Source organism: Carassius auratus, unplaced genomic scaffold (assembly GCF_003368295.1).
Source record: "Carassius auratus strain Wakin unplaced genomic scaffold, ASM336829v1 scaf_tig00217058, whole genome shotgun sequence".
Lineage (NCBI taxonomy): Eukaryota > Metazoa > Chordata > Actinopteri > Cypriniformes > Cyprinidae > Carassius > Carassius auratus.
In genome coordinates, this window is record NW_020528873.1 from 384,574 (window position 1) to 409,708 (window position 25,135).

The window sequence follows — 25,135 nt, forward strand, 5'->3', positions numbered from 1 at the left end:
TCAGTAATGTTGAAGTTGTTATTTTGTTAATGTAATTAATTTTTCTGTTTGCATTCCAGTCAGTTTACATCTAGATGCTCAGACAGGAGCAACTCTAAATGCTCCTGTACTTGCTGGAAACACCATTGGATGCCTAAACATCAACAACTATGCTGATGGAAATGGTAATAGTGCTATATTGTAGATATGCTTTCTGAGACATGCCACTTGTTTAGCAGTCAGTTGATGACTTAATAAATAAAGTAATGCTCAGTGATTGTGAACCCTATTCTTATTACAGTTAATGTAAACAATTAGATTTCTCTTACTCTTAAGTTAAGAATGATTGCTTCTCGTTGCATCTTTTCCACTAGTTTTTTTCTTAATATGAATTACTAATTTTAATTACTGTTTCATTTTAGATCTAAACAAAAGCACTCAAGTAAGAACAAATTATCAAATAATAGATAAAATCGCTTTAGTTTGTTCATTAAAAATAAATTAATTATTAAAACTACGAAAGCAGTTCAGTTAAAAGCAGCAATTCTTTTATTGTTGGATTAATATTGAGACAGATGTCCTGTATATTAAGACCTACTGTATTGCATGGATCTAATATAATGTTGATATTGGCGGTGAGCCTGAATAGTTGACGATTCAATGCTTCGAAAGGATGAGATTGATTTGACTACCAATCTCACAGTCGAATATTCGCTGGTGTTATCATCATGCCATTTTGACTAAATCGGGGTATTCAAATGTCTGATTTCACATAGAACTAACAATTTTTCTCCCAAAGTTATACAGCCTATTATGATAATGCTGTAAATAGAAGCTTCAAATAAATATTTTCACTTTAATTTTATGCGTGAATAAATCAAACCACGCCTATAGATTTAAGTTTCACTTTCTATAATCTTTGACCGACAGAGAAGCATCTTGGCAGCAGGGATTTAAAACTTTAACAAGACTCAAATTGACACAGACAGAGTGAAAGACAGGATTTTTTCGATCAGGTAGAGTACAAGTAATTTCAAAATATTTTAACTGGTTTATATATATCGTGTATTGAGTTCATCTCATAAGATGCATTTGGTTGAGTCAAGCGCTTCATTGTAGTATACGGTAATTATCTCTTCAGCTCGCAGCACAAGTAGGACAAACAACAATGCAGAATATTCATAACTATGGGCCATACAGATAACATTATAATGAGAACACTATTATATTAAAACACTGTGAATTTTTAGAGTTTAGTTGCTGTGTTTCTGCAAGTTGTTACGTGAAGAATGCATCCACAAAAGGAGTTCATTCAGAGCCTTGCAGACATTTGGGGCATTTTGTGCAGATAGCTTATAAGTCTTAATATTAACTACTTGCCATCTTCAGTATGCGTAGCTCACAACAAAAATGCAGAACATTAATGACTGCTGTCATATACATAACATTATAATAAGAGAACTATTGTTTCATTTTTTTTTTATTAATAATTATTAATAAACAGCCAATATGCTAGTAATATGCATGCTTATAAGCAGCTAGTTAATCATGAGAACTGGTCATTAAAATAAAAGGATGCTGTATTTTCTTTTATGTACAGTATGTAACGTGGAGTCAAAGACTTTCGGATCCATATGCAGTTGTTTATTAAAGAGAATGGTCAGACAGGTAGTAATTAGAGCAAAGCATCAACTATTTCAGAGATATCCAGAATCAGTAACAGTGCAAGCAGAGGGCGGGGCAGGCAGCAAAGAATCACAGTCGGTATAAACAGTACAAGATCATACACGGAAGGAACAAACACAGGAAACACTTGGAAATGCTAGACGGGGCTAAACAAAACTTTGCAATCATTGAGAGTCCAAACACAATATATATAGGGGAGTGATAATGGGGAACACCTGATGATTAGCCCTAAGCCTGGGATTATGGGAAAGGGAATTGGGAATGGAAATACAAGAGTCCTGATTGGAGTGCCCTCTACTGGAGTTGATGGGCACTCCCGCTGACGATCGTGACACAGTATCTGTATGTTTTTTCTCACATTTTCACTTTCCTCCTTTTCTCTCTTCTTACAGGGCAAAAAATCTCAGAGACAGAGATGGCAGAAAAACAAGGTGCAGTCTTATAAGTTGTATTCAAAACTAGTTTTTTTTTCCCTCATAATTTTCTGCTTTTAAATCACAGTTACTGTAAGATTATTCAGGGCTTTTTAAATCTAAAAACTGGCATCAAATGACAATAGTTTAACAGATTAAGGTTGGGGGCAGACCTAACCAGACCACCACTGACCTCCTGACCACCACTGACAAAAGCTAAAGCCAACCACCCTATGTGACCAACAATGGCTATGCCAGTATACATTATGTACAATGAAACACTGCATTCCAGTTGTTCCTGATGCTCTATCCTCTGTACTACTCAGTTAACAAATAAGGCATTGAAAACAATACATTTGTCTGAATGACTTGATATGAATAGTTAAATACATGAGAGCCATTTTTGAATGTGGTTGTTTCTTGTGGCTATTTCTGTGAAGTTGTGGCCTAACGCACCTCCTAATTACCTCTGGTAATACTGTAAACAGCAGCGTACTTCATAACTTCAGTGAGTTATGAAGCCATTATATATATATATATATATAGCCATTACAATGAAACGAAATATTATACAAATTTTCCTTTTTTATTTTCATTTTAACATATAGATAAATTGAATACAGATCAAAGAAAACCTGGTAGATTTACCCCGCAGCTAAATTATATTTTATGTTTAACCACTAAAGAGACATCAGAACCAGTGGCACACATCAGAAGGTCTAGCCGAAGTGAGGCTGCTTCTCGGCGGATACATGAGGACTGAGCTCTCGCTGATCGCGTGGAGCTGACCGTCTCTGAGATCGGCGAAAATAGGCGCTGTCTTTATAAATAAACCCATTTGAGTTTTAAACAACTACATTCTCGCCTGAAATACTTTTAAAATTACATTTCATGACACAATAACACTAATATTTTGAAAATGATCCGAATAAATGCTGCGTGAACTCAGCTGACCATGGCTACTGCAATTTTCCTCTCAGTATATTTACAATAAAACAAAATCGGATATCAAATACCACTGCTTCCTTTCGTTTTCATTTAAACATACTAACAGCTGCAGAAATGTACTTTGTTCAGGGATATGTGTAACGTTATATACAGCCATTACAATGAAACAAAATATTATATAGATTTGCCCTTTTTTATTTTCATTTTAACATTAGATAAATTGAAACAGACAAAAGAAAACCTGTTAGATTTACCCCGCAGCTGAATTATATTTCATGTTTAAACACTAAAGAAACATCAGAGCCAGCCGCACATATCAGAAGATCTATCCGAGATGAGGCTGCTTCTCGGCGGATAGATGATCACTGAGCACCCGCTGATCGCCTGGAGCTGACGGTCTCTGAGATCGGCGAAAATAGGCGCTGTCTTTATAAATAAACCACAGATTTGAGTTTTAAACAACTACATTCTCGACTTAAATACTTTTAAAATTACATTTCATGACACAATAACAGGAAGATTTTGAAAATGTTGAATCCGAATAAATGGTGGTTGAGCTCAACCAATGCTGCGTGAACTCAACCAATCAGGATGTTTAGCGCCCAAGTCCCACCCCGAAAGTTCCGGAACTTTGAAAAAGTACTACCTTGCCAGCAGGGACTTTCTGAAGGGCATTTTTTTTACCCGGAACTTTATTTAGTTCCTGGTTCCTGCAGTGGAAACACACCGAGTACCAGGCCAAAGTCCCTAGTTCCTGGGTAAAGTTCCTGCGGTGGAAACGGGGCATTAGGTGCCCTTGAGCAAGGCACCGAACCCCCAACTGCTCCCCGGGCGCCGGTGCATAAATGGCTGTCCACTGCTCTAGGTGTGTGTTCACAGTGTGTGTTTGTTCACTGCTGTGTGTGTGTGCACTTTGGATGGGTTAAACGCAGAGCACGAATTCCGAGTATGGGTCACCATACTTGGCCGTATGTCACGTCACTTTCACTTTATGTCATGCAAGTAAAACGCCTATATATTTGAAAGGGGAAACATCAAATTTTACAAAGCTGTTCACCAACATTATGAGTTAATTCACAATCAGCAATGAAGTGTCTCATAAAATTTGTTTCTTATGCACAAATAGCATTAAAAAGTGTCTTTTTCAGGCTAGACCAGAAACTGCATATACTCCTTAAGAGTACATGTCGGAACACTGACCATTTCTACAGAGCCTCTAAGTGCAGCTGCAGTGACGTGATGACTTTATCAATTAGCAGTTGTCTATTTTATTTTGAAACAAGACTATTAATGAGACTAAAAATACTATTTTATTATAGCGTTTACCTATGTTTTATTAACCTTATCATCTTTCATAACAGATTTGATTTTGAAAAAATTCTTGGAAACTCACAAATCCTTTCTGAAGAAGAAAGCAGAGCGTATTTTTGAGGGCATAGAAGAAGAAAGTGAGGTACATCTTAAAGCGGTTTACACGGAACTCTTCATCACAAAAGGAGATATGAAAGATGTCAATCAGGAACATGAGATTCTGAAGATTGATGATGCTTTCAAGAATAAAAAAACACAGGACAAACCAATCAAATGCAATGAGATATTTACTGAACTGAGGAAAAACAATGGGGAAAAGATTGTGCTGACCAAGGGCATTGCTGGCATTGGAAAAACTATATCTGTGCACAAGTTCATCCTGGACTGGGCAGAAGGAGAAGCCAATCAGGATATACACTGTGTGTTCCTGCTTCCATTCCGAGAGATAAACTTTGTGACAAATGATGATTTGAGTCTTCATGGGCTTCTGTTGACATTTTATTCAGAACTGAAGGACCTGGAGAAAACAAAGCTTTATAAAGAATGCAATTTAGCATTTATATTTGATGGTTTTGATGAGAGTCGTCTGCCTTTGAATTTTAAAAGTAAATCAGTAAACATTGTTGAAGAAAAAGCATCTGTGAATGTGCTGTTTACAAGTCTGGTCAAAGGTGATCTGCTTCCATCAGCTCTTGTCTGGGTGACCTCACGACCAGCAGCAGCAAATCAGATCCCTCCTCGGTATGTAGGTTTGTTCACAGAGGTGCGAGGATTCACTGACCAACAGAAAGAGGAGTACTTCCGAAAAAGAATCACAGATGAGACTCTGGCCTCCAGAATTATCTCACAAATTAAAACATCTCGTAGTCTCTATATCATGTGCCACATTCCTGTGTTCTGCTGGCTCATGGCCACAGTACTTCAGAATATTATCAAGGACAGTGAAGAGAACATCGGCACAACCCTCACTGAAATGTATATTCACTTCCTGCTGATACAGATCAACATAAAGAACCAGAAATATGATGAACAAGAAGAAAGAGAATGTGCAAAGCACTTACAATTAAATGGACAGATGATTTTGAAGTTAGCCAAGCTAGCTTTTGAACATCTGAAGAAAGAATCTATTGTGTTTGATAAAGAAGATCTTAAACAATGTGGTATTGATGTGAGTGAAGATGCAGAATTCTCAGGAATTATTGCTGAGATCTTAAAGAAGGAATGTGGACTGCATGTGACAAAAGTATTCAACTTTGTGCATCTGAGTGTTCAAGAGTTTCTTGCTGCAGTGCATGTGTTCTATTGCTACCTGAACAAGAACATGCAAGAGCTTCAGTTTTTCTTTGATGAGCCAGAAGAAAATGTCACATTGCAAGAGCTACTGCAGAAGGCTATATTTAAAGCCATGAAGAGTCAAAGAGGACATCTGGACCTGTTTCTGAGGTTTCTGATGGGCATTACACTGGAATCCAATCAAAAGCTGTTCAAAGGCCTGATCTCACACACTGAAGACACCACAAACAGCATCAGACAAACAATTCAATACATTAAAAGAGTACAAGATGGGTTCATTATCTCAGATGAAGCTTCAGTCAACCTGTTTTACTGCTTACTTGAGCTCAAAGATCATTCGTTGTATGAGGAAATCCAGAGATACGTCAGTTCAAATGAACATCCAGAAAGAAAACTCTCATCCTCAATGTGCACAGTGCTGACTTATATAGTGCTGATGTCAGAGAAGGTGCTGGACGAGTTCAACCCAAAGAGGTTCACGTCCCAACAAGAAAATTACAGGAGACTTGTTCCAGCAGTGAGAGGCTGCAGAAAAGCCATGTGAGTAATTTCACTGTCTTGTTGTTTGATCAAATAGTTCTAGACAATAAAATGTCTAAATATTATGTAAAATCTTAAAGTCCTGATTATGAAGGGTACAGTAAGTTATTGCAGAAACACTGAACATCAGAAAATAATCAGCATGAATGTTCTGTTTGGCAGATTTGATGCCTGTGGTCTTGATGAAGCATGCTGTGAAACTATATCTTCAGCTCTCCAATATTTAAACACCCATCTGACAGAGCTGGACCTCAGTAGCAATGACCTGCCAGATTCAGGAGTAAGGCTGCTTTATGATGGACTGAAGAGTCCACACTGTCGACTAAACATACTGAGGTTTGACATTCACTCAATTGCTACATTATCTCTTAAATGCACGGATGTTTCACCAATCACTACTATGTAATACATTTAGCTCGAAAAGGAAATGTATGAATAATTACAATTAATTACAATCATTTATATGAGCTGCCAGTAGCAACTGTAGCATAATTAAATTGCCATCAATTTATCTATTCATCCAGCAAATATTTAGTGTAATTTCATATAAACTCTAAGAAAGGATATTTTTGTGTCCACAGAAAATACTTTCATACAGTATTAATGCATCAGAGCATGCAGCGAGGATCAAAATCGTAAGGAACATTCATTTGTAAGGCAGAATCAGAATCTCATGTAATTTGTTTAAGTTTTATAAACCTTTTAGCCAACACCCCCCATTATGGGACTCACAGTTGAAAGTGCCCTACCTAACATAAAATTGTAACAGTTCCTTACTTTAGTGTGTTACACACAATTTTGGTGTCTTTGGAATGAAGATACTTTGGGCTGTACTTTTTATCAACCAGAGTTGATAATGCTCAAAAATATGAAAAGATTACAGACACTGAAGTGCCTTGAATTTTTTTTACCACACTGATTTTTATTTATTTATTTGATACAAAAATACATAAAATCAGTCCTAGTGCAATCTAGAAAAGTAATGTGTTGAAAGGTAAATGTCTCATGAGTTTCTATTATCTGAAGAAGATACTATGAAAAATTTGATTCCAGCAACCATTTTTCTGGAATGGAGTCTGGTCCCACCCCCACGAATATAAAAAATATTTACCAACTGTATTAAAGGTTTCTACAAACTATTTTAGTTATTAAACATACTACTTAATATTTTTTTCAACTATAAGACACTAGACAAACTTAGACATCATGTAAGTGATTTATTTGAGAACTAGAAAAAAAAAAGAATAATTTGAGTAAGAAAAATAAAAAAATATAAAACTTTGTTCTTGAGATTGCTAGAAATGCAGCATTTACAATGAATTACAATAAAAATACGTGCTGATGTGCTAATGGCCTGTTATAGAGATGGTAATCATACATGTGCCATAAAGTTAATAAATCGCACTATATTCATATAGATGGCATTCACATTGATAGCCGTATATAATCCATTTTGTAAGACGGGAAGGAGGAGGCGGGAACCGGTGGACATTTAAGTAAACAGCACGACAGCACCTCACGGACGACTGCCATGCACAAACAAAACCAAACCACAAAATAAAATCCAGGCCTGGTCCTCTCTTGTCCTTCACTGTTGTAGCTCCTCTTTTGTATCCTTCCGAAGCTCCTCCGTGGGACTCGAGACCTGTAAGTGGCGCAGGTGTCGCTCATTTCCAATTACTAGGAAACTTGGAAAGTTGATATCTAACATTTAAAAATGAAGGAGAGAGAGGTTAGTGAATGACATCCTGGGTCACTAAAGGCCCAAGGTATGTATTTAAGGGTAAAACTATTTGGATGAATTGGCGATCCATAAATATAGCTAGCAGATTTACCTGTCTATATTGTAGTATGAATTTAACAGTGCCATTTCTCCAAGGTCAAAAGGCAGGCAATGTCTACTCAAAAAAACACAAAAACAATGAGAAAACAATCAGGGTGTAATGATAAAAACTCCATAATCATCGGGAAGAAGGAGGCGGGAACCGGTGGACAATCAAAATGAAACTTTAATAAATCAAAATAAACACAAAACAGCGCATCAGCCCCTCACGGACGATGCGTACAAATAAAAAAACAAATACAAAATAAAGTCCAGTCCTGGTCCTCTCTCATCCTTCACTGTCGTGGCTCCAGTTTTATATCCTTCCATCTCCTCCGTGGGACTCGAGACCGGTGAGTCGAGCAGGTGTCGCTCATCTCCAATCACTCCACCGGCCTCGCGCCTCGTTCCCACGGCCCTCGGCCCCGCCCCACTCATCACACAGGGTTTCCAAGCATCCTGAAAAACCTGCCATTTTGTAATGCTGTTTTCCAATTATGAGAATGTCATTCTAAAAAACATTTTCCATTTCTTTTATGCATTAATCTTAGGTAGCTTTATTTTCACTTTTTCAATCAAATCCTCTGCACACTGTGCTCTGAAGATTATATTACTTGTGGTTCTTGCCTCATTTCAGAGGGTAAGATTCAGTGTTGATAACAAGAGCTGTTGTGAATAGATCACTCAATGAGTCAGTGAGTTGAACTGGATCAAATTATTCATGAATCAATTTGATATGCTGCAGAGTAAAATTATGAATTTAACACTCCAGAGTTGATCCAGAAGGATTATTTTGGGGCCTTGGAGATGTTTTGACATGTCCTGGCAATCATGATTATTTTCATTAGTAATATTATTTTAATGGTTAAGTCCGATTATAATGTATCTAGGACAAATGTGCAGTCCAGATAATAAACCTGATTGTAAGTAAATTAACTGGGATACTGTTAAAAGTCATTCTCAAAAAATAGAGGATGTTAAATGCCAGTTTTTATTATTATTGTGTTCGCAAGTCAGTAAAGTGCAACATGCCCACTTTTGCAAAAATATGAAAAAGTTCAAATAAGGAAGAAATCTTTGAACAGCATACAAACACTTAATTCTAAAGAATGTATATGTATAGGCCAAACACAGGTCATGTGTGTGCTTCCAACAGGTCTCTATCTTGCTGCAACATCAAAGTAAATAAAGATTTTTGTTTTTTAAAAACCAATTATGTATTTGTTTGAGTTGCTCTGTGACACTAATAAACACATTAATATAGCTGTTTTTTTTGTTTATGTTTTCACAGACTACGTGGCTGTAATCTCACTGTTCATTCCTGTGAAAGTTTGTCATCAGCTCTACAATCCTCTGTCCTGAGAGAGCTGGACCTGAGTAACAATGACCTTCAGGACTCTGGAGTTAAGCTACTTTCTGATGGACTGAAGAGTCCAAACTGTCAGCTGGAGATACTGCGGTTTGATTTGAAACATTTTTTTTTTCATTAATCGCATTTCATATAATTAAAATATATCATTTTCATTACTGTATTTTTCTTGTTTAGATTTTCCATTTGCTATCTCACTGCTCAGACTTGTGAGAGTTTGTCATCAGTTCTACAATTGTCAGCCTCCTGTTTGAGAGAACTGGACCTGAGTAATAATGACCTGATGGATTCAGGTGTGAAGCTGCTTTCTGATGGACTGAAGAAAAACTGTAATCTGGAGATACTGAGGTAAATTGTTTCCCTTTAAATAACAACATGCTACCACATTTTGTTTGAGAGTGAAGCATGACACTTAACACAACTGTTACAATTAAAGGCTGTTATTAATATTTTACTGTTAACTTATTTATGTAATACATATATATATATTTTTATTTTTTAAATGTGTACATATTCCTTCTATTTGTTAATTGTCTAATATGTTAAAATTACTATTTGACTGTAGTTTAATATTTTGTTTCACTGGATATTACTGATATTACCTTAATTTTTGCTATTTCTGTGAAAAGTAAAGCTCTGCCTACTTGATTTAATGGTCATCTCAGGCAGGCCTAAAAATTTTTGTAATTTTTTTTTGGGGTAATTTGAGCGACTAACTGATGAGTGTATAATGGAGTTCAATAGAGTAGCATAAAGGATATCAAATATTGAGGTGACTTTTGTGACGGCTGGTGAAAGGACAGTCTGGAAACAATAGCGAGTTATCAAGGTTTAATGAGATGATGAGATATGGTACAAAGACACACAAAGACGATGATGCGGGAACACTCCAGAGGGATGATTAAGGCGGTGAGAAGTCCAGACGGTAATGGAGTGTAGGTGAGGAGTCTGGGTGTTGATGGCGTGAGGCAGCAGGAGAGAGTGGCACAGGAAGTGAGGGGAACAGAGCCGAAGGTAAGTGTCCGTGGCTGAGTGATCGTGCGAAGAGTGGATGAGGTTCTGGGGAAACACAGAAATACCCACGCAAACTACACAGAAGCCAGACGGGGGTAAACACAATGACATGAAACAACGATCTCACAAACACAAGACGTGAGACAAGCCATTATATAGGAGATGAGTAATGAGTGGCAGCTGTTGCTGATACAATTAATGGAGACGCCCACAACTAATCAGTGCAGACGCAGAACACACAGAATTCACCACAAAGTGTAAACAACCCGAGATCACGGCCTACCAACCGTGACAGTACCCCCCCCCCAAGAACTCCTCCTGGAGTTCCCAGAAGGGCCTACCTGCTGATTGAATTCATCAATAAGGGAGTGATCCAATATGTCCCTAGCAGGTACCCAACTCCTCTCCTCCGGACCGTAACCTTCCCAGTCCTCCAGATCCTCGTTCCCTCCGTCTCGAGTCCAGAATACGATTAACCGAATATGTCGGTTCCCCATCTACGAGACGCGGCGGCGGGGGAACCGGACTAGGCGGATTAATACGTGCATAAAACACGGGTTTAATTTTGGACACATGAAAGGCGGGGTGTATCCTCTTGTACGCAGGAGGTAGTTTGAGGCGGACTGTCACCGGACTAATGATCTTGGTGAACGGGCCAATAAATTTGGGATCTAGTTTATTAGAAACGGATCGCAATGGAATGTTACTGGTAGAAAGCCACACCTTTTGACCCACGATGTAGACGGGAGGCTTTGACCGGTAGCGATCGGCCTTGGCCTTAGTGCGCTCCCTCACCCGGAGTAGAGTCTCACGGGCTCTGGTCCATGTGCGGTGGCACCTCTGGACAAACGCGTGAGCGGAGGGGACCGCGACTTCAGATTGCAGACTGGGAAACGCTGGTGGCTGGTACCCTACACTACACTGAAATGGAGAGAGGCCCGTAGCTGACACTGGCAACGAATTATGGGTGTACTCCACCATAGAGAGTTGTTGACTCCAGGAAGAAGGATTCTTGGAGACCAAACATCTCAACGTCCTTTCTAAATCTTGGTTGGCTCGCTCAGATTGTCCGTTGCTTTGGGGATGATAACCCGATGACAAGCTAACTGGCGCTCCTAATAACTTGCAAAACTCTTTCCAAAATTTGGATATAAACTGGGATCCCCTGTCTGAAACCACGTCTACCAGGAGGCCATGGAGCCGAAAGACGTGATCTAAAACAGTAACCGTTGTCTCCTTGGCTGTCGGTAATTTAGGCAAGAGAATGAAATGTGCCGCCTTCGAGAACCAGTCCACTACAGTCAAAACGACTGTCATGCCATTAGAGGGCGGGAGGGCGGTAACAAAATCTAGAGCGATATGTGACCACGGTCTCGAAGGGACAGACAGCGGTTGAAGGAGCCCATCAGGAGGTCGGTTAAATGACTTACCACTGGCACAAACTGAGCAAGCCAAAACAAAATCACGGACGTCGCGAGCCATACGTGGCCACCAGAATCGTTGTCTAACCAACCCATTAGTTCTACTTATCCCTGGATGACAAGCCATGTTGGAACAACTTCAGACCTTAACTCCTCCGGCACAAATAAGCGGTTTTGGTGGGCAACCGGACGGAAGCATTACCCCTTCTAAGGCCGTCTTGACCTTCGACTCGACCTCCCATATGAGTGCTGAGACTACTAATCTCTCAGGCAAAATACGCATTGGAGTAACAGGACGGGCGGAGGGATCAAAAAGACGTGACAAAGAATTGGGTTTAACATTTTTGGAACCCGGGCGGTACGATAGGGAAAATTCAAAATGGCAGAAAAAAAGTGCCCACCGAGCCTGCCTGGAATTGAGTCTTTTAGCAGTTCTAATGTACTCTAAATTCTTATGATCGGTCCAAACAATAAAGGGAACCCCTGAACCCTCTAACCAGTGGCGCCACTCCTCCAACGCTAATTTGACCGCCAACAACTCTCTATTGCCAACGTCATAATTACATTCGGCAGGAGATAATCGATGAGAGGAAAACGCGCAAGGGTGGACCTTATCGTCTGAAGCAGCATGTTGGGACAACACTGCTCCTACCCCCACCTCTGATGCGTCGACCTCCACCACGAACTGCCGTGTGGGATCAGGGGCGACAAGGATGGGAGCCGAAACAAAGCGGCTCTTCAGGTTAGAGAACGCAGTCTCAGCTGCGTCAGACCACCTGAACGGAGTACTGGGGGAGGTCAAGGCTGTCAGAGGTGAGGCTAGTTGGCTGTAATTACGAATAAAACGCCGATAGAAGTTGGCGAACCCCAGAAACCGCCGTAGGGCCTTACGGGAATCTGGAGATGGCCAATCTATCACAGCCTTTACCTTGTCAGGGTCCATTCGTATTCCCTCAGACAACACGATAAACCCTAGGAAGGGGACCGACTGGGCATGGAATACGCACTTCTCCGCCTTGACAAAAAGCCCATTCTCTAATAACCTCTGGAGCACTCGTCTGACGTGTTGAACATGTTCCTGGAGAGATGAAGAAAAAATCAGTATGTCATCCAGGTAAACATATATAAACTGATCTACCATATCTCTCAACACGTCATTCCCGAGTGCTTGAAAAACAGATGCTCCCTGCAACCTCTCGAAAGCTGAAGACATGAGTGGTAATGGATAAGTATTCTTAATAGTAATGTTGTTCAGCTCTCGGTAATCAATACAAGGTCGCAGAGAACCATCCTTCTTACCCACAAAAAATAACCCCGCCCCCGCTGGAGATGAGGAAGGACGGATGAACCCAGAGTCTAGGGAATCAGAAATATATTTCTCCATGGCCTCCCTCTCAGGAATAGAAAGGGAGTATAAATTGCCTTTAGGCGGAGATTTTCCTGACAATAAGTCTATGGCACAGTCGTAGGGACGATCGGAGGAAGAGAAGCAGCCCGGGACTTACTGAACACTTCCTTCAGGTCCAGATACTCAACGGGCACGTTTGGCAACGCTATGGTCTCTTTCTGAAAGACAGAAACAGGAACAACAGGACAGGCAGAAACAAAACATGACTCATGACAACTTTCACTCCACAATGTGATAGTGTTAGAACCCCATTCCACTCGTGGATTATGTTTGAACAACCAGGGGTGACCTAAAACAATGGGAACAACAGGGGAGTCCATGAGAAAAAAGGATATGGTTTCTTGGACTTCTCGGCGGAGATCCCACCCGATAGTAGCCTCAGGTTTACTATCGGGCTGACTCTTTTACCGGGCAAGAGTAGTTGTTATGAACAGCACCTCCACAGTACAAACATAGTCCTTGGGACCTCCGCCGTTCCCTCTCCCTCCAGGACAGCCGGGCTCTACCCACCTGCATGGGCTCGTGATTGTCGACAGAACTGACCATGTTCTCTCGACTCAAGGGCCCCCTACTGGGAGAGAATGGAAGTCTGGAAGGACTGTGTTGACGGCCCAGGCGATTAAACCTAGCCTCCACCCGCAATGCCAGGTCGATGAGTTCATTGAGAGTAGGGGGCAGTTCGAGGAGGTAGATCTCCTGCTGAACACGGTTGGATAACCCATGCAGGAATCTATCCCACTGCGCCGCCTCATTCCACTGGCACACGGCCGCCAGGGTACGGAACTCGATGGAATATTCGGTGACAGATGAATGTCCTTGTCGGAGTTCCGAGAGGCAATGGGCGGCCTCCCTGCCGGTCGCGGCCGGTCGAAAACTCTCTTCATCTCGTCAGATAGGAGGTGGAATGAGGCACAGCACGGATGTTGATTTTCCCACACCACCGTTCCCCATAAGGCAGCCTTGCCCGATAAAAGGGTGAGCGTGAACGCTACCTTGGATTCTTCTGTGGCGAAAGTGCGGGGCTGCAGGGCAAAATGTATAGAGCACTTGTTAAGGAATGTTCTGCAAAAAGTTGGCTCACCAGCGTAATTCTCCGGCGCCGGAAGTCGCGGCTCAGGCCGGAAGTGGTCCTGGGGAATCCCCGGGGAACGGTCGGCGCAGGCGGTGCGATGGGCGCAGTGGGAGACGTGAGCTGATGGATCTGCTGAGTGAGCTTGGACACCTGTGCCACCAGTGCTTGGATAGCGCTTCCGGTGTTCGAGATGCTCTCCTGCATGAAATCGGTGAGGGTGTTGGTGCTCGCTGCTTCCATGTCGGTGAGATCGTTCTGTGACAGCTGGTGAAAGGACAGTCTGGAAACAATAGCGAGTTATCAAGGTTTAATGAGATGTTGAGATATGGTACAAAGACACACAAAGACGATGATGCGGGAAGACTCCAGAGGGATGATTAAGGCGGTGAGAAGTCCAGACGGTAATGGAGTGTAGGTGAGGAGTCCGGGTGTTGACGGCGTGAGGCAGCAGGAGAGAGTGGCACAGGAACTGCGGGGAACGGAGCCGAAGGTAAGTGTCCGTGGCTGAGTGGACGAGGTTCTGGGGAAACACAGACATCCAAACGCAAACTACACAGAAAAAGACACTTTGAGAGACAGATTAAATCAATTTTAATTTTGACAGCAAATTTGATTTCGCTTAAGTCATAGTATTTGGACTAAAATTCCATTTGACATTGTTATAAAAATGAAACTAATATTAGAGTTAGATGTCATTCATCTTACAAGGTAGTGAATACATCAGGTGTTATGGGAAGTTTTTCTGTTGCAGTAAACTTTTAATTGTTTATGACCATATACATTATCCTCTGGTTATGTGGCCATGCTACAAATGGAGTGTTAATGATGTCTGATTACCAAACTAATGTTATGTGGAATGTTGCTTTGTGTTTTTAGGTTATCTGGCTGTATGGTGACCGAGAAAGGCTACGGTTATATAGCTTCAGCTCTGAGTTCGAACCCCTCTCACCTGAGAGAGCTGGATCTGAGCTATAATAACCCAGGTGAATCAGGAGTCAAGCTGCTCTCCGAAAAACAGGAGAATCCCAAGTACAGACTGGACAAACTCAAGTATGTTGAGCAGGAACAGATTTTATGTTTTATTATTTTAACTCAGTTCTGCATTTATTTAAAGTTCCTCAAGTATGGGTTTCTATAGGACGTAACAATATAGCAGATACAAGGAAAACTAACACCAAAATCAAAACCAAAATATTAACAAAATAATTAAATTAAGAAGCAATGGCTTCATGAGTGGGCAAGGCCAAGGGAGGAGGATACCACAAAGGAAAGATCGGAGGGGGAAAGTGAGCATAGGTATAGTCTAAAAGTAACTGGTATAGGGGTTGGTGGCACACAGGTAGCAAAATATAGTTTAATTGCCACGTATTGTCAGCAATACACCTGCGTCTGTAAATTAAGTAAAGTTGGTTGATTCAGTAGCACATTGGAATCAAAATTAAACTAATTTAAAAACTATAACTAATCCACTGCAACCTCAGTTGTTGTCATGTCAGGAGAAAATGGCTTTTATGTTCACTTTTACATCCAACTACAAAACACAAAACAAGACATTGTTGTCGCTGACTGTTCATGAGCACTCATGGGTGGGGTCTGAGCAGTATGACTTCAAAATCAAAATGGTTTGATATTTGAGACTGTTTAGGTTTTTTTGGCTATTAAAAATAGTGTGAATGGATTTTGAGACATTGTAGGTTGGTTGTTCACAGACTGCTAAGACATTTTAATGCAAACACCAGGTAAAAGCAAATTTTAAATCTGATGAAGTAGCTCAATAGAAGTATGAGAAATTTATAGAAGTTCAGGTTTACTGTAATCTACTGTACAAAAATAAAATGTACTGTTCTGTAGAAAGTGTTTATAAAACAAAATATTTTAGAAAAAAATATTTTTTAAATGCTATAAAATTAAATCTTTATGTCTACTAAGTTAGGTTCCAAATTTAAAGTCAACATAAAAAATGTAGGTTCCTGTGTGATCCTATATAGGGTGTTATACCAATAGTAGCCATCCTGTAACACCTAAACTCCATTTAATTTTTTAGATGCACATTCCTGTTACAAAAGTAATATTGAAAAATAAATTTATCACAATATAACTAAACAACTATGGGAGTGAAACCTTCCCAATTGTATATATTTTGGCAATTTTATAAAACGTTTTGATCATAAAATATAATACAATTTGTAATATGACACTTGACCACTAAAATATTCAAGTAACACTTACAAGTAATACAAAATGGATTTCACAGGATGAATTATGATTATTGCTAAAATATGTGAGGGGAGAAAACCATGCATCCCACCCGTGGGACAGTGACAGATTAACATCACATTTAATTGTCATTGTTATTCATACAATTAGACAGTTATAAACAATATATAGTATAGTATATATTTTATAGTAAACTTTCTGAAGCATTTAAATCATAGGAGTAAACAGCCAAATAAAAAAGGCATTCACACCCATGCATTCACAAATATATGTACAATATATATAGAAATTAAGTAAGCTATATAAAAGGAACAAAGTAAACATGACAATACAAAATATATTTATCTTAAAACAATTAAAGGATTTTAAAAAATTATAAATATAATATGATTGTGTTTGTGTACTGATTAAATATGATGTTTGTGTTTTATAGTGTGGGTAATACAGGAGAATCATGGATTACAGCAAGACTACACAAATGTATGTCTGTAACACACACACACACACACACACAAAACTCTTCAGTGACTAGTTCTGTTAAAAGCTATCTCTTTTTATGTTGCAAAACAGATGCCTGTTTTCTCACACTGGATGCAAACACAGCAAACAATGAACTTATTCTATCTGAGGATAACAGAAAGGTGACACATGTGGGAAAAGATCAGTCATATCCTGGACATCCTGAGAGATTTGATGTGTATCAGATTCTGTGTAGAGAGAGTCTGTCTGGACGCTGTTACTGGGAGGCTGAATGGAGTGGAGTTGAGGCTGTTATATCAGTTACTTACAAAGGAATCATCAGGAAAGGAAGGAGTCGTGACTGTATGTTTGGACGCAATAAAATCTCCTGGAGCCTGTTGTGCAATGAAGCCAAATTTACTGCCCGTCATAATAACAATTCAATGGACAAGTCTGCTCTTTCACGCTCCTCTAATAGAGTAGGAGTGTATTTGGACATGTCGGCTGGCATTCTGTCCTTCTATAGTGTCTCTGACACACACAAACTCGCACACATACACACATTCAACAATACATTCACTGAACCTCTCTATGTTGGATTTGGGGTTTATGATTTGAACTCAGTGTCTCTTGTGTGACATAAACAGCCTCTATTGAGAGCCTGTTGTCAGAAACATGCAGAGATGCACAAAAAACCTTATTAACATAAATACATCTCTAAAATATTTTTTTTATTTTATGGTTGGTGTCTCTCTGACACACATGCACACACAGAAACTTTAAATTGTAATGGAATTACTTAAAATGGTTAATACATTTTATGTAATCAAACTAGAATTGAAAGGGTTCTGGTGTGTGACAGGAGGGCCATCATCCTAGGATTAATTTGTTGAGTAAGTCTAAGAATGTGGTTACATGATCACCACCATTGGAATACCATCTTTGGTCTAGAGGTAACATTCTATGGGTACGCTATAAAAGAGGAAGGATGCTCTCCCTTCACTGTCACACTTTGCAGCCACTCTGATTAGCTGTATGACTGCTGGCCTTTTCTTGCAAGAAAATAAACCATCTTTAAAGGGTTCATATGATGTTGTTAAAGAATAACATTATTTTGTATATTTGATGTAATGAAATTCATTTATGCTGATTAAGGATAAAAAACACATTCTTTTCCACACATTGTACATTATTGTTGCTCCTCTAGGCCCAGCCTTTCTGGAATGCATTGATTTTTACAAAGTTCATTGGTCTGAAAAGTGAGGTGTACATTGATTGGCCAGCTATCCAGTGCATTGTGATTGGCTGTATACCTCAAGCGTGTCACAGAAATGTTATACCCCTTAACATACTGTGATGCAGTGTCCCAGCGCAAACCAATGAAACCCATTACAAACAAGCCATTTGTTGCAAGCAGTAGGGACATAATTACTGGTTATAATGACTTATATTGTAACAAAAAATATTGTTTTGCGTTGCATTGCATTGTGCCGAATAAACATAAAACCATGTCTGCACTTGTTATCAGAGAAACAACAAACAAGCACTACTCTACGCTGCTCAAAACTCAAGTTTGAATGGTCAGTGGTTGTGAGTCAGACCAGCCGGCATTGTAGGTTCAGGAAACAATCGTCCATAAAATACACTGCACAGACAACAATATTTGCGTTCTGGAACTTAACCACTGATCGCTAGTTGTGTCCTCTTTTGGAAGGCCAAAAAATATATTTTTGCTTTCTCAACGACACACACAGAATCTCCATGCCATGACGACGGCAATACTACAATGAGAATAAAGGATATGCCTTCTTTCTTGCATGAACATTTGGACAAAATTATTCAAATCTTCCATGGATTTGCCTCTTATACCAGAGAGTGGACAGAACACCCTGGACTTAGTAGTTTTAGCCCCACCTCATAAACTTGAGAGTGAGGTCAGGAAAACACCACTGGAATCATTAAAAATAACTCGAATGGCATCTTTCATCAGTTTATCTGGTAAGAGACAAATATGTATTAAAATTGAAGAAAAAAGAGTGAACTATGCAGGCTGACTAAAGTCTGTGGCAAAGAGTAGTGAGTTTGGGAAACGCAAGTTTGGGCACCAACAACTTGAGGTCAAGGATCAAAAATTAATTGGGTGTGGATAGGAGGGTCAGTCCTAGAGCTCTTTCTGGCCGAGATGTTTTGCCCAGCTACCAGATAACAAATATATGTACCTGTGTATAATATTTTGCTTGCTAATACTGAAGGGACTTTCCCCACAAAAACAGCCTCAACATTAATTTCTACTGGTCAAGAAGAGTGAGCATTTATGTGAAACTCTGACGAAGAGTATAAATGTAATGTATAATGCTTGACTGGGTCTGTTCTATTATTATGTTTTTTTATATAAATATATGATAAGGGGGAGGGGTGTAATGGATTTTTTTTTATATTGTTGATACTTTAATACATTGTATGTTAAGCAAATTTGATAAAAAAAATGTGCTGGTGTGTGACGGGAGGGCCTTCATCCAATGATTAATTTGATGAGTAAGTCTAAGAATGTAGTTACATGATCTCCATTAAAATACCATCTTTGGCCTAGAGGTAACATTGTGAGAGAAACATTCTAAAAGAGGAAGGATGCCCTCCCTTCACTGTTATACTTTGCAGCCATTTTGAGTGGTTGTATGACTGCTGGTCTTTTTTTTTTTCAAGAAAATAAACCATCTTTAAAGACTACTGGACATGTTTGGCTTTTATTCAGTGATATTCTTTTTTATTTGCCACAACAAAGTTCTTCTTAACAGCCATTAAAGTGCACCCATTATGTCATTTTGAATATTGCCTTTCATGTAGTGTGTAAAGTACAGTAGCTATATGTAAATGGAAATGATCTGCAAAGTTGTAAAGCTGAAAATGCAGGATATATAAAGTTGTTGTCTCCAAAGAGAAACCTATGTCCTACATTGGCCGGTGGCAAACAACTTGATCCACCCTCAAACACTTTAGGGGTTCTCCAACAGCAAACCTTCTGAACTCAATATTCAGTCACTGCTAGACCTTTCCAACCCGGTATCATGACAAGATTTGAAATAATCACATTGGTCCACTTTGTAAAACGTGTAGATGTCACACGTGAATCTTACACGTTTGAGTTAACACGTTCCAGTGGATAAGTACCTGGATGTTGACCTATTCTACACACTATCGCTGTAAGCTCTGCGACCTATCTTAGTTTTCAATAACCCTCAAAGACAGAGACAGACGCCCGCGGCTAAAAATAACTTATTCTTTAATGTTTAATAACTTTTGAACTGCTAATCCAATCTAAAAAGTGATGTAAAGCAGAGATTCTCCATGTTTTGGAGATATCCTATTTATCTCATTTGGATATTCAGAAGCGCTGTAGTGTACGCGATTACGTCATCACATTTTGACAATATTGATTCATCAGAAGAAACCAATGCTTTTGTTCCTCTGAGCCAAAGAGAAATGATTGTTGATGCTTAGTCCCAGCCCGTGCCCAGATAGGTTCAAACTATCCCATAATAAACCAATAAGTAGTCTTTTGAACTACTATTTAACATATTGCTTTGTAAAATGAACGAAAACAAAGTGAAAGTAAAGTCTGTCGTGAGTGCATGAATACAAACACAAAATAACACATTTACTGAAAAAAGCACAAAAAAACCCACAACCCAGTACTTTGACATAAAACAAATCAAAAGCAACGATGAAACAGTGGTACATATCTGATAAAGCACTGGGATTTATGTCTTGGGTCGCTAGGTATAGTAAAATAGATTCTGACACAGATTACAGCCAGGGATCGATCATTTATATTATGTATATTATGTATACTAAGTAAATCATTAAATAATTATACAGTTCATAAAGACGTTTTTCTGTTGCACTCTGAATTTTTTCACTCATTTTGTGTGTAGTTTGTGAATCATTTGCTCTGTTTTTACACTGTATTGTTAAAGACAATTTTTGCAATTGTTTTTACTATATGCTGCTTGATGATATATGAAAAAATCTTGATATTGGCAAATTTTTTATGATATTCAATATATATCTTTATATATTTTATATAATATATATAGATAATATAAATTTAATTCCTATAAGTAATTCCACATTGCCATGTTTTAACACATGATTATAAAAATAAAATTATAAATATAAAAGAATCTTGAAGATTACAATCTGCAACTAGACGGATGTACTATTACTTCCTCTACAGTCAGAAATCTGAGTGTCATATTAGACAGCAATTTGTCTTTTGAAAATCATATTTCCAATGTTACAAAAACTGCATTCTTCCATCTTAGAAACACTGCCAAACTACGAAACATGTTACCTGTTTCTGATGCAGAAAAGCTAGTTCATGCATTCATGACCTCTGGACTGGACTATTGTAATGCACTTCTAGGTGGTTGTCCTGCTTCGTCAATAAACAAGCTACATAGGATTTGCTACAAGGATAGCAAAGTCCACTAAAGGTAGAGCTTTTTCACATTTGGCTCCCAAACTCTGGAATAGCCTTCCTGATAATGTTCGGGGTTCAGACACACTCTCTCTGTTTAAATCTAGATTAAAAAAATCATCTCTTTCGCCAAGCATTCGAATAATGTATCTCTTAAATTGTGAGTGTAGTTGCATCTGATAAAATGTGCATTTTTATTTATTAGCTTGGGTTAAACTAATTTTAGTTTGTTGGATCAGCAGCTATGCTAATGATGTCTCTATTTTGTTTCTATGTTTTGCCACGGGATGTAACTAGGATTTACACAAGCTCCAGTCTGGATCCAGAAGAGATGATGCTGACCCTCAGAGGACCTCACATGATGCTAACCATAAATCAACAAACAGAACTAACAAATATTGCTACAAGTGTGACTGCATCACATAATAATTATAAAAGAAAAAACAGCTTTTCGATTCTTTCCGGAAAAAGCCGAGCTCCTGGAGGCGTGCGTGAGCGGAGCTATAATACTGATGTTTCGTGTTGTTTACATTAACATATATTCCCTTATGTGCTGATTTCCAAAAATACAGAAATCTGATGCAATTGTACTTACATGAATGGGTTTTTTTATTAGAGGGACAGCTCAGTGTTTTAATAGCAAATGACATGCAAATCCAGTGTCGACTTGGGTCTTTTTATAAAACATTCATCACTCAAATGGATGTGATGCAGACCATAGACAGTAAAAGAAATGGACACAGCGACCCCATTGGATTCAATGGAGACAAATTAAGTCAATTAGAAGCACTCACTTCCTGGGGGTCGGGCGTACTGTGCAGACTCAAACTGAGCTTAATGACGTAGATGTCACGTGAGCAACCTATCTGACAATAATAAGTCTTCTAATCACTGTACCAAGAGAAATCTGAATCACCCACTGAATCTTGCAGACGTTGTTGAACAATTTTGTCCCGTTACTTTTATGGACTCTTTATGGGCTTCTCCATTGACTATGCCTCCACGTCCCCCGAATTGCCTCATAGACACTTAAAGATTGTCTGCGAGCTTCTACTCCTGTCCATATGGTAATTTCTCTACTGTGCGACAGAGAGTCACTGGTTATGACGCAATCGTTAGCCTATTTTTACAAAAACTGCTTCTACAGGACCATAACGTAAGATACAAGGTAATGGAGCCTTTTATACATTTTTGTGTGAATTAATGAATGGACAAATGGAGTCTTTAAACACCTCAGATGTAAAGTTATTTGGTGTCAAAGTGATGCCAAAATGAATGGGAGTCAGTGGAATGCTAACAGCAGGTGGGGGTCCGCTAGTCAATGGCAGCGCCCAGGGGTGCTTCAGTAAAATATGAAACCCTGGCCCCCTGATGCAGACCTGCTTTTGGTTCAAATGATTAGCCGCGTTTCCACTGTCAAGCTTAAACCGGGTGTGCTAATGCGTGCCAGGGCCAGTCGCGTTTCCACTGTCACTTCCGGGGTTTGATCATGCCTCGTCGGGGCTTCCTCTGGGCCAACAAGCCAGGGTTTTTTTGACCCGACGAAAACCTTGGGCCAAAGCGGGCCAGCTGGGGCTAGAGGAGGGGTTATGAATAAAATCACAGTTTCTCCGCAGCTGGAGAGCGTCAGTGTAGTGAGTTCGTGTGGGCAAGGAAGAGGACAAGGGGTCGGCTGGACTGCTGATATATCTTTATTTAATCAAAAAAACAACTCAAAAGTTTAGCACCAGACGGTGACTTTTATTCTGCCACGTTCACGCGCTATTTCCGTTTTCCTTTTTCCGGTTCCAGTTCTCGTCAGCAGTCCGACTCTCTCTCATTTGCTTCCATCTCTCCTGGCGTTCGTGTTGCATAATCAACTATGACTAGTGCAAAGCGATGTCCTTGTGCCGATCGCTCTAATGGCCCGATGAGGTCCATACCAATTCTTTCGAAGGGGGCCTGCATTAATGGGAGAGGGCGCAAAGGCGCTTTTGGGGCGGCCGGTGGGTTCACCAACTGACATTCCGGACAAGACGCGCACCACCTGCGCACGTTGTCATGAATGCCCGGCCAGAAGAATCGGGTCATGAGGCGATTTAGTGTTGCTGCCTGTCCCAAATGGCCCGCCATAGGATTAGAATGAGCCGCATGGAAAAGCATTTCCCTGCGGCTCTTTGGAATTAACAACTGGGTTGTATTTACTTTTGTCTGAGCGTCTTGGGTCACTCGATACAACCGGTCTTTTAAAATGGCAAAATATGGATAGGAGAGCGGGAGGGCAGGTTGGAGAGACTGGCCATCGATGGTGCGGACCTGTTGAAACGCATGTTTTAGCGTCTCATCCTGAGACTGCTCCAGAGGAAAGTCATCGTGCTCCGAGAGAATTAGTCTCCCGATTCCACTCAGTTCCCCTGAAGCAGACCTCAGCAGTCCTGGCTCAGTTTCCCCCACCTGAATCCGCGCGGTCTCCTTCCTTGCCTTATTTCCCCAAGAGGCATCCGCACATAACGACCCCAATAAAACCGTAAACGCGGGCCAATTCGTCCCCAAAATTATTGGATGCCGGAGGCGGGGACTAACCGCCACCTCCACACTATGCTTTTGTCCCCGAAATTGAATCAAAATTGGGACGATCGGATATTCCACCACATCCCCGTGTACGCACCGCACCTTAACCACGCGGCTTGTATCCAATGCACCCGGTTGAACCAGGCTTTGATGGATTGAGGTCTGGTTGCATCCTGGATCCACCAAGGCCGGATATGTACCCCCCTTGATACTCACGGGAATTTGGTACTCGCCAGCCCGACCGGGGGTAGCCTGTGGGTCGTCCGGTACCCGCATCATCATCTCTACCTCTATCACTGGACACCTTTCCACAAAATGGTCCGGGTCCCCGCAACGCCAACAGGCCAGCCCAGACCTACACGCCGCCCCAATGGCAGGGAGTGGAGAGGGGAATTGGCGTGGAGAGAGCGGAGAGACGGAAGCACTGTCCCCTCCGGCAGCCCCAAGCCTTGAACTCGCGAAGCGGCCTTGGTCAGTCCCGCTCCGCCCCCGGGGCGGGACACGAGGAGGGCCAGGTGGACGGTTCCTAGGGAGAGGGACAGGGCGAGAGAGAGAAGGGGGAGAGAGAGAAGGGGAGAGAGAGTTAGTAGGCGGGGGGGTGCCGACCCCTGGGCACGCCACCATGTGGTCCTCCACCAGGTGGATGCGGGGCGACGCGGGGCGGTGGCACTGGACCCACTTGGCCGTCTTCTTGGGGAGGCGAGTGATGAACTGCTCCAGCACCACCAGGTCGATGACATGCTCCACGTCGCTTCCCTCGGCCAGTAGCCACTTGCGGCAGGAGTCCCGGAGCTGTTGGGCCATCGCGAAGGGCTGGCCGGCCTCACCCAAGTCCAGGGAGCGGAAGCGCTGGTGGTGTTGTTCTGGTGATCGGCCTACCCGCTGGATGATGGCCCTCTTCAGGTCGTTGAAGACCAGGAGATTCGCCACCGGAAGTTGTTGTGCGGCCACCTGGGCCTCGCCGGAGAGCAGTGGAATGAGGCGCACCGGCCACTGCTCGCGGGGCCACCCGCAGGCCTCGGCCGCCTTCTCGAAGAGCTCTAGGAAGGCCTCCGGATCATCCTGGGCCCCCATCTTGTGCAGTGTCAGGTGCACGGGGGCGGCGGGCGCCCCGGTGGCCTCGGCGCGAACCTCCCGATCAATCCAGCCCCGGAAC

At 40.9% G+C, this 25,135-nt stretch overlaps 1 protein-coding gene across 1 annotated transcript; it reads left to right on the plus strand.

Moving 5' to 3' along the window:
* Positions 1–82: 82 nt before the first annotated feature.
* Positions 83–17,718, plus strand: LOC113099817 (NACHT, LRR and PYD domains-containing protein 12-like). Its single transcript, XM_026264767.1, has 9 exons — positions 83–164; positions 2,058–2,096; positions 4,388–6,170; positions 6,333–6,506; positions 9,284–9,451; positions 9,539–9,709; positions 15,153–15,326; positions 16,927–16,973; positions 17,064–17,718. The coding sequence occupies exons 2-9, from the start codon at positions 2,081–2,083 to the stop codon at positions 17,588–17,590; spliced, it is 3,060 nt and encodes a 1,019-aa protein (XP_026120552.1). The 5' UTR covers positions 83–164; positions 2,058–2,080; the 3' UTR covers positions 17,591–17,718.
* Positions 17,719–25,135: the final 7,417 nt, after the last annotated feature.